Source organism: Trachurus trachurus, assembly GCF_905171665.1.
Source record: "Trachurus trachurus genome assembly, chromosome: 7".
Classification (NCBI taxonomy): Eukaryota; Metazoa; Chordata; class Actinopteri; order Carangiformes; family Carangidae; genus Trachurus; species Trachurus trachurus.
In genome coordinates this window covers 24404258-24421424 of record NC_139901.1, presented here as the reverse complement: position 1 = coordinate 24421424, position 17167 = coordinate 24404258, and the positions used below count along the sequence as shown (strand labels likewise).

The 17167-nt window shown below is 40.2% G+C and overlaps 3 protein-coding genes across 7 annotated transcripts in view; 2 read left to right on the top strand and 1 right to left on the bottom strand.

Moving 5' to 3' along the window:
- Window positions 1-711: 711 nt before the first annotated feature.
- LOC310988129 (uncharacterized protein) lies at window positions 712-1901 on the top strand (the record flags this gene model as incomplete). The annotated part of the gene is made up of 3 exons (XM_083974641.1): window positions 712-790; window positions 1179-1424; window positions 1619-1901. The coding sequence occupies 3 exons, from the start codon at window positions 712-714 to the stop codon at window positions 1882-1884; spliced, it is 591 nt and encodes a 196-aa protein (XP_083830767.1). The 3' UTR covers window positions 1885-1901.
- Window positions 1902-3153: 1252 nt separating this feature from the next.
- LOC310988384 (2-epi-5-epi-valiolone synthase-like) lies at window positions 3154-6605 on the top strand. The gene is made up of 5 exons (XM_083974963.1): window positions 3154-3318; window positions 3866-4496; window positions 5778-6023; window positions 6117-6369; window positions 6462-6605. The coding sequence occupies exons 1-5, from the start codon at window positions 3197-3199 to the stop codon at window positions 6548-6550; spliced, it is 1341 nt and encodes a 446-aa protein (XP_083831089.1). The 5' UTR covers window positions 3154-3196; the 3' UTR covers window positions 6551-6605.
- Window positions 6606-6905: 300 nt separating this feature from the next.
- Window positions 6906-17167, bottom strand: part of LOC310988485 (microphthalmia-associated transcription factor-like) — a 32226-nt gene continuing 21964 nt past the window's right edge. For 3 of the 5 annotated variants that reach the window (XM_083975111.1, XM_083975108.1, XM_083975110.1), the window contains exons 3-10: window positions 15600-15815; window positions 15378-15473; window positions 14886-15003; window positions 14449-14541; window positions 14270-14326; window positions 14038-14113; window positions 12341-12488; window positions 6906-11462 (exon numbers count right to left, since the gene is read on the bottom strand). In XM_083975111.1, the coding sequence (XP_083831237.1) occupies window positions 11064-11462; window positions 12341-12488; window positions 14038-14113; window positions 14270-14326; window positions 14449-14541; window positions 14886-15003; window positions 15378-15473; window positions 15600-15815 (1203 nt within the window). In that variant the 3' untranslated portion in view covers window positions 6906-11063. The remainder of the gene's footprint in view (window positions 11463-12340; window positions 12489-14037; window positions 14114-14269; window positions 14327-14448; window positions 14542-14885; window positions 15004-15377; window positions 15474-15599; window positions 15816-17167) is intronic. The other 2 variants (XM_083975109.1, XM_083975112.1) reach the window with 2 other exon arrangements.

Below are 17167 nucleotides of genomic sequence, written 5' to 3'. Positions count from 1 at the left end.
AAGGTAATGGAAAAGAGCAAATGGTGTGGGTGGGAAATTTTCCACTGTGGTATTGTGGTATGGCCACGTTATTGTCCTATAAATCCTCCTCTGCTGTCAGCAAGTGTTGTATTCAAAACCGTTACACTGATAAAGACAAGATAAGAAACTACAGTACGATTTTATAAAAGTCTTATTCTCTTATTACTTTTCAAATCCAGGTGTTCGATAAGTGGCTCGGCTCGGCTCGGCTCTCTGCCGATATATAGCGCCAGTAATTGAGTGGATCATCTCGGGCGTTTTGCCATCGCAGATCTGTAGTTGAGCTTCCTGACCGGTGAGTATTGATCGATGTGGAGTGTGCTCAAAATGTGGGTGTGTGCATGATGATGGGATGTACTTGAGCTCAACCTCAGAGCCGTTACAGTTGCAGATGCCACCGACTACACTGCTGGAGTGTTAACACATACAGACAGGTAATCTTTAGAAAGCTAATTACCGTGCAGGATTTAATTTCATTAGATATTATTTTTCCAACCACTGTAGTCTTGTTGTCTTTTTCAGTGAAGCACCTCCTGCAGGAGTCTTATACTTAACTTAAAAACAGGATGTTGGAGTAACGTTTTAGTGTCAGAGATGAGTTAGTCTTTAGCTGTTTAGGCTGTTACGATGTTAATGTGTTTGCATGTGTCTCACTGCATTTCTCTTCTCTTCCACTTTGCCCTGCACAAGATGACAACTCCCTCAGATCCCCCTGTGGATGATCAGGACTGTATCAAGCTCGAGAATCTAGGGGATCAGGTCTCTGATGGTAGGTTTTTCACTTTTATCCGTGGCTGGCTGGATGTGGTGCATGCCAAGTGTTGATTGAGGGAGTGTATTTTCACACAGTCTATATTTTAAACCCAGGAATCTAGATCCAAATAAACACTTTGGGCACGCTAATCAATACTCTCTCACTGCTGAAGTTTTAAAGAGCAAGCCTCCTCCAATTACACGTTCCACATCTCACCTCCTTGTCATGCTTCATGTTAATGGTCCCCTGAATAATTAACACTGTCTCATATACAGATTTGAAGTGACTAACTTTTCAAATAGAGACTGGACCGGGTGTAAAAAAAAAAAGCCCTGAATTTTATTTTAATGCAATCAAGTGACTAAAATCATCTCCTCTGTCTCTTGCATCATCCTTTTCAAAGGAAACACCCCGGAGCCAGTGACTTGCAGTCCATCTAGAAAGATGATGGACAACAAGTTCAGTGGGGTACGCAGGCTCAGCACCATCTCGGAGCGAGACGCGGACAAGCTGGACGCTGGGCCCAGCTCCCGTGAACCCCTGGGTGGCAGCGAATGGGGTAGCTCCAGCTTCTCGGTGTGCTCCGACAAGTTCAAGAACAGCAGCAGTAATTTTTCGTCTGATGATTCATACCTGCCTGGCACTGGAGGTACTGTTTAACTCCCCCGAGGTCCAAACTGATGCAAGTAGATAGAAAAACCCTGAAACTGTTGTGCGATCATTAACAGCACTGTAATTCTGATGCTGAGGTGCAGCTAGAGGTGCACACAGGGTGACATGTTTAATGTGTTTAATTTCATACTAAGTAATTAACATCCTCCTTTTGATCTTTTTCTTCCCCAGCAGACGACTGTGCAGCACTTCTGCTCTCCTGTCTGTATTGTCGTTTCCATGAGTTGATGGTCCTGCTGCCGAACACGTGTGAGCGGGCCGTGAGCCGCTGCTTTCCCTCCTACAAGTACATCACAGCGTCCAGTGAGAGGGACCAGCAGGGAAAGGACTGCTGCAATCACAGGCTGGAGCTGGACTGTAATTGCTGCGGCTCCTGTCAGGACGCAAGTGAACTTCTGGAACTGGCCATGGAGATGTCGGAGATGTGCTACCGCTGAAACCCCCTCTCCCCCTTTCTTTTTTTTTTTTTTTTCTGTCTCTAACCTCTGACCTGTACGTATAACACGCACGAGTTCACTTCAAACAAAACCACCATCATACATTTTTCAAACCTTGACTGTTTCGACTCCCAGCATCAGTGTCTCATGCATATTCACATATACATAATAATTGCCTGCATTGCCAAAGGTGTTTTTTTATATTGGCCTCATATGGAAATGAGCAGCTGCTTGTGTGCGTCAAACATTATTCAAGCAGATAACTACTGCAACTGTGTGTAACAATGTGGAGCTGTTATAATAATAATAATAACAATAATAATAACAATAATAATAATAAAAAGCTGATAGAGAATGTGCGTCAGCCTCCACACGTTTTATTTCTATTTTGCAGATTTCAAAGTGCACACACAAGACGTGAGACACATTCACACCCACTGATTCATCTTAAACATGACACATTACACCTCAGACCTCCACCCTTTACCACAAATTGCTTGTTTACTTGTGATTACAAGAGACTTTACAGATACTTTCCATGTTGTAACGAAAGAGTTTCACATAAAAGTTTTGTGTTTTCCCAGTAAAAGTTATAAAAGAGCCAAAAAAAGAGTGTGTGAGGGAAAGTCATGTTTTGTGTGTGTGCATCCCTGTGGTCATTTTGTATACTGACTGTAGGATTTCATCAGTGGCACATAGGCATTTATTTGTGTTGTGTTATTTATTCCATTTTAACACAGTGTAATGATGTTGAGATCATTCCCTAAACACTATATCATCTCTTCTACCAGTTAACCGTTGACCTTTTTTAAGAGTTATTAATCCTGTTGCTAAATTATTAATTAAGCACATCAAAACACATTCCAGTAATACAGTTCTGTATCTGAAATACTTTTCAATGTGAATTTGTTCTTTGGCTCTGTAAATGATTGAACCTCATAATATATGATAATATCCTATAAATGTATAATCAACTTTGTACTAAGATAATTTTAAATTGATTTATTCTTAAATTTACATCCAAGTCTATTTTTTTTCTCATCAGTCTGGCAAGAAAAACAAACAAACAAACAATAATAATGATTATGATAATAATAGTAATGGTAGTGATAGCATCCTCATTTATTGTTTCAGCCCCACTCGCCCCTCTGAGCAGAGTAATCAGATGCCAACAGCTGAGTGGAGACGGTTACGTATGTCCAGTCATGGTGACGTCCTCTTCACTGACATCTTTTTACGTTTCCGGTGTCACTTCATAAAAGATACCAGATTAGACTGAAGTCATCTGAGAGACCAAGCAACACGGGGGAACATGCTTTCAAATAACAACTCCAGCCACTCACAGGAAACTAAGTTTAACCTGGTCCAAGTGAACGGAGCGTGGACCAGACAAACTGAGCAACAGGCAGAGGGAAAGTTATCAGATGCTAAAATGTGAGTACTGAATGAAAAGGGAAAGTCATATCTCAATTTTTTTTTCAAATAAATAAATGTAAGAAATAATTCTGTCATATTTAATATTAGTGGGTTACCCTATATGTTAAATGGTAAATACACATGTGTTAAATAGGATATAGAGCAGTGTCTGTGTTTTTATAAGCTTAATAAGAAGTATCTCTTTCCTAGAATAACTTTTCATTCATAATTTGCTCACATTCATTGGTTACTGTACTTTCATTATACTGTATGCTGCTTGGTCATATATTCATAACTATGCTCCATGGCCTGGGGGTGGTGAAATACCTTTCTATTTTAGGCTCGGGTCACCAACTTGTGTAACATGTGCAGCAGTGGTGGAAGTGTACAGTAAATCTAAAGGCCCATAGAATGTATTTTCTCAATCTCATATCTTACTCCGATGTGAGTGTTTGAATACCACATGAACACAAACACTTCAGATATTTTCATAGGACACAATGTATTTTTCATCCATGACTTGTTTTTGTTTTTCTTTCTTTGCTTTGTTGTTCATTATTTCCAGCTATGAGAACCAGTCAGAACATGGACTTTCCTGGACTGTCGTCAGCCCCATTGTGTTCACCTACAGAGTCCTTCAGTGCAGAAACATATTCGACCCCAGAAATGATACGTTACTCTGGGGTCATGTAGGAGATGAAGAGCTTAAAGGTACCATAAGTAACTCCAAACCTGTAAAACGCTTTGTTGTCATTGATGAAACTGTCAATCATCTCTACGGCTCTCAGGTTATACAGTATTTTGAGGCCAGAGAAGTCGTGTTCAAGATCCTCCCACTGCCCACCACTGAGGAGAACAAGTCTATGGAGTTAGTGACCAAGATCCTGGAGGAGGTCCATGGGTTTGGTATTGACAGGCGCTCTGAGCCAATCATAGCCATCGGTGGTGGGGTTTGTCTGGATGTGGTGGGCTTGGCAGCATCTCTGTATCGCAGGAGGACTCCTTACATCCGGGTACCGACCACTCTGCTCTCTTATGTTGACGCCAGTGTGGGGGCAAAGACAGGGGTTAACTTTGCTGGTGGGAAAAACAAGCTGGGAAGCTACGTCCCCCCCGTGGCGACGTTCTTAGATCGTTCGTTCTTCCAAACTCTTCCTCCACGTCAGATCTCCAACGGGATGGCAGAGATGTTAAAGGTGCTCGTCATTGCATGGTCACTGAAGAGTGTGTTTTCTGGGTGGTTTTGCATTGTGCTACACAACAAGCAACAATATTTTCAGACTGGTTTAAATTAATTTACAGAGAATAGACTTAAATTACTGTGAATTATAATTTAGCTGAAAGCAGAAACTGACTAAGCTCAGAATTAGATACGTCATAGCTAACAAGACAGTATGTGTTGTTTAGAAATTAAATGATTAGTTTGTAATGTGCATACAACTTTTACCGTATTTGCAATTGGTTAAAAGCTCTTACACACTTGAACGCACCAGCAAGAAGGTCACAGTCAAAACAGTTCTCTTCTGGTGTATTAACAAGAAGAACAAATATTTGTTGAGATGGATAACCTCTCTGAAAAACAAGTTTCAAACTGCACTGGAATGACCTCAGCTCTTGGCTACAAAGACTAAATCCATCTAATTGCATTAGCATATTTCTAAGAATTTATTTTCATCCATTACCAATGCAGATTAGCGCACTGTCTTGTTTCTATGACATCTGCAGTTATTTGGACAAGCCCAAACATACAGTTAAAGAAGAAGAGAGCACCAGCAGTTGCATGTTGTGACAAAAACACTTGTCTGCTAAAGGTCAACTGAACTTTGAAAGACAAAACCGTTTACTGTCTCACAACAGCCTTAAAGCAATATTCCTCAGCTTGAACCTCCACCCCCCCCAAACACCAAACATGAAACCTCTGCCGGTTTGTACTAACCTCTGTCCACCAGATTAAGCTTGAAAACATTTGTTCTGTTTGTTGTTACTTCACTTGTTGGATGTTTGGTGCATCACGTGCGATTTGACACCAGGAGGCTGTTTTTTTGTGTGTTTTTTTTTCAGATCTGCTGAAAGAGGAGAGCGTCTTTGTGCTCACCTTCAATCTGAATTGTTATTGAGACATGTACATTATGAACCAGCAGAATTCTCTGGCTTCATAACTAGTTTACAAGCAGGTCATGGTTCAATAATGCATCTTAGCCAAGTAAGATTGTTCGCATATTCTTCAGTTTTTCTTTAATGAGCAAGAGAAAGTGCTTTAAGAGTGTTTTTAATATAGATACATTGGAAAATAATCAGACCATATCAAACACAAAATATCAAATTATTTTACAAAAAGTATTTTTTCATGCATGCAAGTGAAATCTTTGAAAATATATCCATTGAATATATATTATTAAGGCAGTGCAGTGTGTGATGGAGAGTATATGTGCTGCATTTCTCCCACTTACTCCAGTAATTGTCCCACTTTACCTCAGATGGCTCTGATGAAGCACCGCGGCCTGTTTGAGCTGCTGGAGGCCGAGGGCAGGAGGCTGTTAAACACCAAGCTGCAGTCATGTGAGAGCAGCAGCAACAACAGCTCCGAACATGAGGACAGCGCTACAACATCAACCCGCATCGCCATAGAAACTATGCTGGAGGAGCTGGCTCCTAACTTGTGGGAGGATGATTTGGACAGGCTGGTGGATTTTGGTCACCTCATCAGCCCTGAATTAGAAATGGTAAAGAAGTGGTTTTGTATTGTGTTTCTGTGAGTAAAGTCATGGAGAGTCTTACCTTGACATCTATTCCCCATCTTGTCTGACATACACCAGAGAGTGTTGCCGGCGTTGCTTCACGGGGAGGCGGTCAACATCGACATGTCCTTCATGGTGTATGTGGCCCACCAGAGGGGGCTGCTCACAGCCGACGAGAAGGAGCGCATCATCCAGTGCATGCTGGGCCTGCAGCTGCCTGTGTGGCACCAGGACTGCACCCTGGCCCTGGTGCAGAAATCCCTCAAGGAGCGACTGAAGCACTCCGGTGGCTCTGTGAGGATGCCTTTACCCACAGGGCTGGGGCGTGCAGGTAACAAAGAATACATCATGTTGCAGCTCTCGCCCCTTCGACCGCAGGTGAAACACAACTTTTCTCCGATTGACAGTTTTCTGATTCTACAGAAATCTTCTCTGACATGATTGAGGACAACATCCTCTGCCAAGCGCACCAGAGATGGACCAATGAGCTTTCTTCTGCTGGGAACAAATGAAATGTGTAAATATAACTTCAAGTTTTTATTTAGCACTTATAAGCAATGTATAAATGTTCTAATAAATCATTTATATCATCTAATAACCCAAGTTCCTGTGGGCACCATGAGTGGAGGCTGTACAAACAGATAGAAGTTGACAATACTGATAAAATAAAATGTTTTTGTAAAAGAAATAACAACAGATACTGTCGATTAAGACTCAAACATGCAATAAAGTAATATATTAATGTGTTAAAAACATTTATTCACTTATTATAAATGTTAAATTAGTGGGACTTGAACGTGTCATGTTGTTGTTGAAGAAAAACACGCTGCACCAACATTCAAATAAAACTTTTAATATTTCTCACAACATTGTTTCCACATTGAGTACCAATGAGTTTTGAGTTCACTAATCTGAAACCAGAGCGTACAGTAATAATTGCTACATTCATCTCATATAAACTGTAACAATAAGAACAGTAGCAACATCAGCAGAGAACCTGTCTGTATGAACCACAGGGGGGTGGGAAGGAGCATTGAGGTCTAAACTGAGCTAACACGGTTCTTCATTAGTGGTTTACCCATGATGTGCCATAATAATTAATAACAGCTGGAAGAGTCATTGTGAGAAATCAGTCATAGCGATGGCTTTAAATTAAGTGCTGCCACCACCACCGCCACCACATGTAAGGCTGATGTTCAATCTAGCTATAGTCACATTTCAGGGTTTAGGTGATATATCTAAAGCTGATCTGGGTTCAGTCACAGGGCGATGTGTGTGCTGCACTATTAAGGCTCAGTACCTGTGCTGAGTGTGATCGTAAGGGTTCATTCTGCCGTCCTCTGACACTTCCTATCTGTGACAAAAGATCTGGCTACTTACTACCTTTCTGGAGAGCTTTCAAAGCATGGTACTCATCAGTGAGTAGCATTAGTTGGTGAAAGACTCAAATACAACTGAAAGCTCTGGAAAAAGCTACTAAGTGGATCTGGAGTGAAGAGTTTTGTGTTCTGTTCTGTTTCCAACCTCTGACTTCCTTACTTTGTACCATATCTAACGTCTGATTGCCATCATGCTGTAGGTACTGTATCATTTTCTAATATGAAGGAGAGAAAAACAACCAACAGTGCATCCGCTAAGCTGTTCATGTTCAATAGTATCAATTCTGAATATTCAGTACAACTTTAGAAAACACTGATGTGAAGAATTCAGACCTTTATAAAGATAAAAACAAATGCACAACCAAAAACATATGGAGCTCCAAAGTGTTCCATATTAAATACTTGAACAAGATGTTATGAAATAAATAATCATAAAAGTATTATTCAACACCTGACCTGCTGACATATGAAAAACTGGCCAATAAAATTATGATTTTTTTTTTTTTTTTACAGCTCAAATTATCACAATGAAATCTTGTCATCATTCTTGTTTTCAAAGCACAAAACGTCCTATGACAGTGACATTGTATTAAAATGAGAACAGACTTTTGATAAAAGGCACTTTCAAATAAATATTTCTTCACCGAAATAAAAACAGAATAAATAAAACTATGGGAATAAGAATGATAAAATAACATTCTATAATAATTATTTTAATAACTTTTATTACTTCAGAATTCAGTGGTTTAATTATATTTCTCTCTGTTCTCACTTTCATGATTATGTATTTCACAATGCCTTATTTATATATTTCATATCAAACACTCTGGTCTTGTGGTTCTTTTATATGACCAAAGGCCCCCGACCTACTGCTCTCTAACGTAACTCAGTGTAACTCTTCAGGTTAAACCATGAAGCACCAAACATCAGTACATACATCAACACAATGTTGCATCACTCCTCTTACATCACCAGGGTAACAGAAATGACTGTAAGGCACTTAAATCAATGAAAAAGACAATCACTCAGATACTGTTTTAGACTAGTTCATAAGGAGATCACATTGTCAAGACATTACGCTGCTTTTACAGGCACAACTTCAGCCATTGCATAGTTTAACCAAACAGAGGCTGTGCTGTAACAGGGCTCTCAGTGTATGGCAGGTAGTTATTAATAAAGGCATACTTATGCAATGTGCTACAACTGTTGAAAAACAAATTGCTGAAATATACAACGACCATACACCATCGAGAATCTACAATCTCGTACAATATTCTGTCTGCATTTGAAAAGCCAAATACAATAGTTAGTTTATGCTTAGATACAAAAGAAAAAAAAAAAGAAAGGCAAACAATCCACGTTTCAATTTACAGAGGTCATTCCAGTGTTTGGACAATGTCATGCATTTCATACAAAATCCCAAAGCTGTCTCCTTATACTCCATGGCAATATAAATGTCACATAATGGAAAAAGAAAAAGAACATCCTGAATGTGAAATGTCATTGCAGTGATGTGTAAAAAAAAATGACAGAAAAATAATAATAATTTAGGAAATGGATGGACAATTATAAAAACTGAGCACTCCCATCAACACATCTGAAGTATTACAATATAATGTGTGTGTGCTGAGATAGAAGCAGTTTTACCAGTTCTGTCACCAGTCTGATCACTACAGGCAAGAACACATAAAAAAAACTGAACGGATTCGTTTTTTCCTACATTAATCACATATCAAATATTTGCAGAATTACATAAGAATAATCAGATCGATCAAGTCAAATCAGCTTCTTGTCATGGTTTTCTACTGCTTTCATTTCGATTCTACTCATTTGGAAACTCTGCATTATAAGAAAAAGTTTTTGTTTGTTGGTTTTTAATTCCTTATGTAAAAAAAAAATATATGTAGTTTAGAAAGTGAGGAATGTCTTGTAATAAACACCACCAGCCACAACATTAAAACCACAGACAAGGGAATTACACTGATTATCTTGTTACAGTGGCTCATGTGTATTATGCACCAGGTGAAGAGTTGACTAGCATCTGGTCCAATCCTGCAGAATAATACTGTACACAGCACCTTAGTCCTGGCTATGATAGTGCTGCCAAAACACAAAGTGCATCACAGCTTCCTGCATCTGCTGAACCGTCCACTGTCCAAAGTACCAACCTAGTGTTGGTTTGTCCGAACCAATGAAAGAAGGAGGCCTGATCCGATGAGTCATGTTTCTTTTACATCATGTGGACGACTGTGTGTGTATGTGCGGCGCGCGTGGGGGAAAAAAGATGCACTACAAACAGGAGGAATGCCGGGGGAGTACGACGCCCTGGGCAACGCTCTGCTGGGAAACCTTGTGTCATGGTATTCATGTGGATGTTACTTTGACACCACCTACCTAAACATTGTTGCAGGAGCGAGTGAAACCTCTTTAAGCGGGAGTTCAAGGTGTTGCCTTGGCCTCCAAATCCAATCAACCATAAGTGGGATGAGCTGGAAAAACAAGTCTGATCCTTGGAGGCCTCACTTCACAACTTACAGGATCTGTAGCTAACATCTTTGGTGCCTGAGTGATACCACAGGACACTTTCAAAAGCCTTGTAGAGTCCATGCTTCAGACATGTGGTTTTAATGTGGGCTGATAGGTGCATCTGGTACACACTGCTGCATGTGTGGTTAAAGGATGTGAGGTGAATGCTGGAACCTGACCTTTCTCTCTCGTTACTGGATTGTAGTGCTGCATCTTGACATTTTGACACTTGAGAAAAGGCTGAAATTATGAATTATTGATGGTGACTCTGTTTGTTTTGAATTATCTAGAAGGAGACGTTTTAGCTTAGGATTGCTTTTAATGTGCTTTTTATTTTATTATCTCAGGCTCTTTTAAAAAGCCTCGTTATAAATATATTTTATAAGGGGAATGTGTACATAAAGTCCTGTTTACATAGATACATAAATAAGATCAAATCTACAAATGATTAATATTTGTCAAGGAAGAAATTTCAACTGGAAGACTGACAGACTCAGCTAACAGCCAAAACATGTGCATAGCAATACAACATCGATGTATACACATCTTAATAAGGCATTGGCACATTCAAGTTCAATCTAAGACACAAGGAGTGTAAAGCACTATAGTAATAAATAGATTTGTTTTTCTTCTATTATTGCTAGTGATTTAAAAAGCAGTGTTCATCTCACCACAAAAAATATCTACATTTCTGACCATGATTTATAACTTCCCTAGATTCTTTGGAATCAATAGAAATAAACATAATCTAGCCTCTATCCAAAGATAAATGCATTTTTTTTTAAATATAAAAAACTTCTATTTTTGTAACTCATTGTCATCAAAGTATTGATTAAAGCAAACATACTTTAAAATCAGTCCTTGAAATCAAGGTTGAGGGCTTGAGGAAAGACAAAGATATCACAGAAAAACTAACAATAACAACAACAAAAAAAATGGATGGAAAAGATTCAATACATGTAAACAACACAGGTGGGGGAGAAAAAAAACACAAAAAAACACAACGAACAAACAACAGAGCCTCTCCAGCAGCTGAGAGCGAGTTAGCTACTGACAGGGAGACGTGCAGCAGGATGAAGGGGGCTGAAGATGCAGGTGAGGTGTTTTCCAGTAGGGGGTGCTAACAGCCCTGCTCATTCTCATCCATGCTTACGCTGCTCTTGCGGCTGCTGTCCTTTGAGGTGTCTGGGGAGACGGACGAGAGCAAAGGGTCCCCCCCCCTCACCGGTGATAAGGTGTCTTCCATGAGGATGTCGTTCAGTTTGGAGCCCGGCTTGCCGTGAATGCTGCTGTAGTGGCCCTCGGGGAAGTTAGAGTGGCCCTCGTTTAGCTCCAAGGTGCTGGGCGGTTCGGGAGTGCAACCCGGGTGGTGTTGGTGATGGGGGTGGAACGTGTACAGGTCCTGGTGACAGTCCTCCAGAGCGGGCTCCTGCTTGATGCCCCGGGCCTGGAGTTCAGCAGAGCAGAGCGCTGACGATGTGATGGCCAGCCCGTGAGCGCGCGCCTGCATCTCCAACTCCTGTAAAAAAAAAAAAACCAAGACATTTAATTTAATTTAATTTCATAACCTTTATTTAAACTCTGAGATATATTGAGGAGTAACCTCATCTACAATATAGCCGTGATGAAACACAAAACATATAAGGACAGAAGACAAGACATTTGAAACATACAAAAGCATAACAGAATACCGGAAGTTAAAGGTGACATGGATAAATTGAAACATAAGTGTAGTTAAAAGCAGGAGCAGTTAGAGGTAAAATAAGATGTAGTTATGGTTTTAAATTGTCCTATAAGTGAGGTAAGTTTCAAATGATTTTGCAGAGTGTTTCAGGTTGTAGGTGCACAGTAAGAGAAACTGGTCTTTCCAAGTTCGGTGTTAACAGAGGGAACCTGCAGTGTGAGCCAGTCTTTTGAGCGTGTGCGATAGAGACATACAGGTCATTCAGTGAAGACAACTCTCTGTCATGGCTGACCTCGACTCAGGAGCTTTTGTTTTCAACAACATGCTGCTCTAATTAATGACAATGGCAAAACAAATGCACCAATGTGACCAATTGACGCCTGCTGAGCTGAATCCCATTGATCCTTGTGATGAATTAGTTACAACATCACGGTCTAAGCAGCCAGCTTCCTCATTAAATACACTGATGTGTGAATTAGCGTCTCTGCTATTTTTTCCCTGAAGCTTGATGTACTTCACAGAAGTGTAATAATTTCATCTAATTTTAGCCCTGGCATCCTTTCCTCTCTTAAAGACACGACCCCTTCATAATCCTCCACTGACAATTGCTGCTTTTTACTCTCTGTACACACACGCACACCACGTATTGTGGTTTTCCTTGTCGTTTCAGTTCGTGATGATGAATCACTTGACTTCATGAATATGTTTTTTACCTGTATCCTTAACATCAGATGTCGGTTGGCATGCTCCAGCTTCTTCTGACGATTCTCCAGCTCCTTGGCCCTCTGCTGCTCCCGCTGCAGCTTCCTGATGTAGTCCACCGATGCCTTCAGGATGGTGCCTTTGTTCCAGCGCATGTCCCTGAAGATCACAGAGGAGCCATTATTCTTACATCTCTTCGTCTCTTGGACGTCACAGCTTTGATGTCAGACATTACACACGCAGAACTCGCCAATCAGAAAAAAAAGATAGGTTTTCTCGTTGCTGCCGTTAGGGCCCGTCCAGTTCAATCGTAGCGGGAATAATGAAAGTAATGGCAAACTGATAATGCATATCTCCAAAATCAGGCAGGTTTCCAGGATGTCAAGTAGCCTACTCATTTTAATGTAATAATTGCCGATGAGAACCGGTGTCAAAAAGGAAAAAAGGAAAAAAAAAAAACCATCACGGACTTCATGATCGATTACCATGGCAACGAAGGAAGCTTTTTTGGGTCAGCCCTACATAAGACGGAGGCGGAGTATAATGCGTTTTTAGCAGAACTGAAAGCTGTGTAGGACATGTATGCATGCAGAGGTCACTGGGGTCGTGAGCAGTCATAAGGATGACCCTGAGCTCTCAGAAGAACTGAAAAGTGCGATTGACATGTTGTAGGGGTAAAAATCAATCTTCACTGGTTTAACTGGGAAAAATACCCCTTATATATCCAACATCTCCACAACTATGCTTAAAAGGTGTCGTATGGCGCTGGATAAGAAAATTAAGTTTAAAGTAGTCATTTTCTCTCACATGTTTGCTGTGTAATTACTCCTGTTTGTGAGAGGAGGCCTCTGAGTTTGTGTGTGTGTAGGTGTGAGTGTGGGTGGAGCACCCAGCTGGGCTTTAGCAAAACAACTGTGGGTGGACAGACACAACAAAAGGGGACTGCTGGGATCTTCCCAGAGCCAGAGGCAAGGTCAAAGGGCAGAGAGCGAGAGAAAAGAAGGAGCTTTAAGAGTTTCAATGCATACATACAGTTATGGTTGATAAATTCATCATCATATTATACATTTTTTTGAGTGAAATGTACATTTATTTACCACATATCCACAGTTTTCGCTTTGTGATTAATATAACACTAACTTCAATGATGTAATGCCAAAATCCCAGGAATAATATTATAAAATCCAGCTGAAGTTACACACATTAAGTGGTTAACTTCAAATGTTACAGTCTCTTTGGTGCAAAAACCTTCCCTCTGTGTGTTTTTTTGACAAGCTACTGCAGAGGGACGGTCACACAAAGAGGGGATTTTGTACGAAAACTTCGGAAGATACTGGCTTGATTTGTCTAACTCAGACGACTGAGGGCTCATATTAGTTTCGCCTGAACTTTTCTTCCATTTTTATTGCATTAGGAAGGGATCTCTTCACAGAAATTACAGCCACCAGTGACTCCCTCAGCGAGCATGCATACAGTATAAGTATTTCATTAAATAGGTTACTGAGTACTCCAGACTGTTCATGGGAAGCAGAGGGGGATCTTTTCCATCCGCTGCAGTTGTTTGCATCTTTCTGCTTTTCTCTCTTAAAATTTCACTTTTTATGAAACTCATAATTTTTTATGAGTTTCTGCAACGCATGATATCACTAAATTCGAATAAATTAATCTGTATTACATAAGAAATAAACAACTGAATCAGTGAACTTACGGGTCGTTGGATTTTGGAATTAAAGTTCCCAATTCTTTGATTCGATCATTGATGTTAAATCGTCGTCTTCTTTCAACTAAGAAACAAAAACAGGAAAAACAAGATCCATGATTAGCCCATCTGAAAAACTGCTGATAACACCACAGCATCCATAACCTCAATGAAACATTCACATTTACAGAAACAATGTACAGTATACTTTGAGAGCAATTAAAAACAAGTTAAAACTCACTCAGATTATGGTTGTCCTTCTTCTGTCTCTCCTTAGCCATAGCTCTTACCTCAGCTTTTGGAAGAAATGTTATAATAGATCAATAAAACGCAAACAGCTTACAGCAGGTATAGTAAAAAAAAAAGTGCAGCAGTTACAACATCAACATTTACATTTTGAAGCTTATCAACCACACGTACCCACAGGGAACCCTTCAGGCCTTTGATAGTTGTCAAATTTGCCACAGGATCCAGATTTATCCAGCATATGCATGATGGCCGGGGATTGTGAAACTATGTGATAAATGATGTTGTTTTTAAAATCAAATATGTACAGATAGATATTATAAATACACTTACAGATATTATAAATACAAAAACATGTCAGTTGTGTACAGTTAACATCTACCACATAGAACAGGATTACAAAAAGGAGACTCTTAATAAAATGCTACATTATTGGCTGCACAAAGGCCTGGAGAGTAAAACTTTGTTGTTCATGGTTTCCATGCAACAGAGAAGCCTAAAGGATGTTAGATCTAGTTTTTACAGCGCTAGGATGTGAAAACATTGGCTAGATATATTTTTGCAAACAGGAGCTAGGCATTTAAGCATCTTATATCTCCTACGGTGCTTACCAGAGTATTCCCTTTTGATGTTTGGCAGGTTGGCAGGGCAGGAGTTGCTGATGGGCAGACCTTGCTGGGACATACCCTGGTTACCATACATGTCCATGAGGTTCGCAGGCACAGGGATCTGAGGGGACACAGCAGAAGATATGAAACATGGATCACACCTCAACCTCCATGAATAGATGCTAATCAGCATCCCAGAATGAGCATGATGAGCATGGGAGGGGTGGTGAGATGGAGCAGGCATTTTTATATGGTGAGAAAAATGTAACAGATGTTTCAGTATCCAAACGACAATGATGTCATCGAAACTGTTTCCCTTTTAGATGAGATGCCAACATCATATGTGTTAAATGTGCAGCTATAGCTGAGATTAATTAAGGTTTTGTGATTTTTTTAATTTAATTTTTTATTTCAAGTATCATAGAATTTGATTTGATTTTATGGATTTGTCTCCAACAGTGCTGCATATCAAACACCCTCATGCAGTGATCGTACCGTGTTCGCCATCTGGAGTCCTGGATCCATAAGGCCGAGGATATCATCGCTGTAACTGGACTCCAGACTAATAATGTCATCAATGACATCATCCATCTAAAACAAGACGATATAAAGCCCAAAGGTCACACAGGTGAGTAGGATTACATGAAATGAAAGATCACAAAAAAAAGGTGTGTTTCTTCTCATCACAGTGGGATGAGTCAGGATTCAATCAGTCACCTCTTTCTCGCAGTTCGAGTTCAGGGTCAGTAAGGCCATAGGGCTGTTTGGGGCACTGTTGCCCGGCCCTGGCGGCATGCCCCCGTGGTCAGAGGACTGGTTGGGGCAGGGCAAGCTCAACGCCTGAGAGCCAAGCTTCCCCAGGTACTGCTTCACCTGCTGCTGCTGGGAGCGCTGGATGTGGTATTTAGTCGGGTTCTCCAGGTGAGTCTGGACCTGGTGATGAGAGAAGGAGAGAAGAAGGTTTAGAAAAAACAAAGACCAAGTGTTGATGGTTGCAGGCGGCTCATTAGAAATGCTGCTTGTTAGGAAATAAACCATAGAAATATGCACTTTGAGAATTTCAAATCATCCCTCTTGTCACATTTAGTTTTTTCGGATATGATCTCGTCTTTTGCTGAATTAAAACAGCTCTAAATATACCTCAAAGTCTTGTCTGTTCACAGCACAGACTATAATATTAAAATAAACTTGACAAAGATTTCAAACCCTACGATGAATTATGCATTTTTCTTCTGAGCTGCTGTCAAGAGTTGTTACATTAAAGAGCGTCAGAAGTAAACACACTCTGCATATTTCTCCTCAGCTCCACACTACTTTCTGCTTCTCTGCATTCACACTCCACATATTATCAAGCAACAAAAATTACACGTGCAACCCGTCTCTGCACTCTCCCCGGTTCTGGATGAATTTGATTCTGGTGGATCATTAATCCCCCCCACGCAGCATTAATGATCCAGAAAAGCTACTGCAGGCAAATAAACAAACTTCAGAGACAGTGTTTGTCGAGGCTGGAACACGTTATAAATGGAGCGGAGATGCTGTGCTCCAGTTCACATGTGGAGAGTGTATTTTTAAACCCTCCTTTGCTCTGCTTAAGTTTTTTAATAAATAATGAGATTGCGAAAAAAAAAAAGACACAATAGATAAAAGTAGATCAATAATATACATGTAAGTGCTGGTAATGACAAAGTAGGTTTCCATTCATTTTGTCTCTTAAAAAAGATAAGATAAATTTCAAACATACCTCATAAGGATGATATCCAAGCATCTCAAACATCATTCTCAGTAAACTGATTAAATCCCAGTCAAAAAAAAAGTTCTACTCTAACTTTAACTATCTGAGCTAAGAAGTGCTCTAGATGCTCCCCTCTCTGCTGCACCAGAGGACTAAGCTTGCTAGCATGAGGGCACATTCAGCTCATCTTTTAAAAGGCAAGAAAAGTAATTAGTTATGCATGTCAAGGAATCTCAGTACAACACAATGAGCCTTTTCAGATTTGTGTTGTTTTATGTAAAATCTGAATTTATTCCTTTATGGTGTATCACTTGATGTCAAGATGCGGTTCTTACAGTTAGTGCCTTTGTTTTGCAAGGCCACCTCTTTCACTGAGACTTGCCCCAGGGCTGTTACTTAGCCCCAACCACTTTTTTTTTTTTTTAACCCTTTGGATACTTGGCTTGTGTTCTTGGCTTCTCACAGCACAAAGAATAAAGTCTGTTGCTTGTGTGTTTGTCTGCAGCTCACTGCTCCTCAAGTCTCTAAACGACATGTTTAATCAGACGCA

Coding starts and splice junctions, on each gene's coding strand:
- LOC310988384 (XM_083974963.1), top strand. CDS start 3,197: ATGCTTTCAAATAACAACTCCAGCCACTCACAGGAAACTAAGTTTAAC. Junction 3,319..3,865: donor AAGTTATCAGATGCTAAAAT/GTGAGTACTGAA, acceptor CATTATTTCCAG/CTATGAGAACCAGTCAGAAC. Junction 4,497..5,777: donor GGATGGCAGAGATGTTAAAG/GTGCTCGTCATT, acceptor ACTTTACCTCAG/ATGGCTCTGATGAAGCACCG.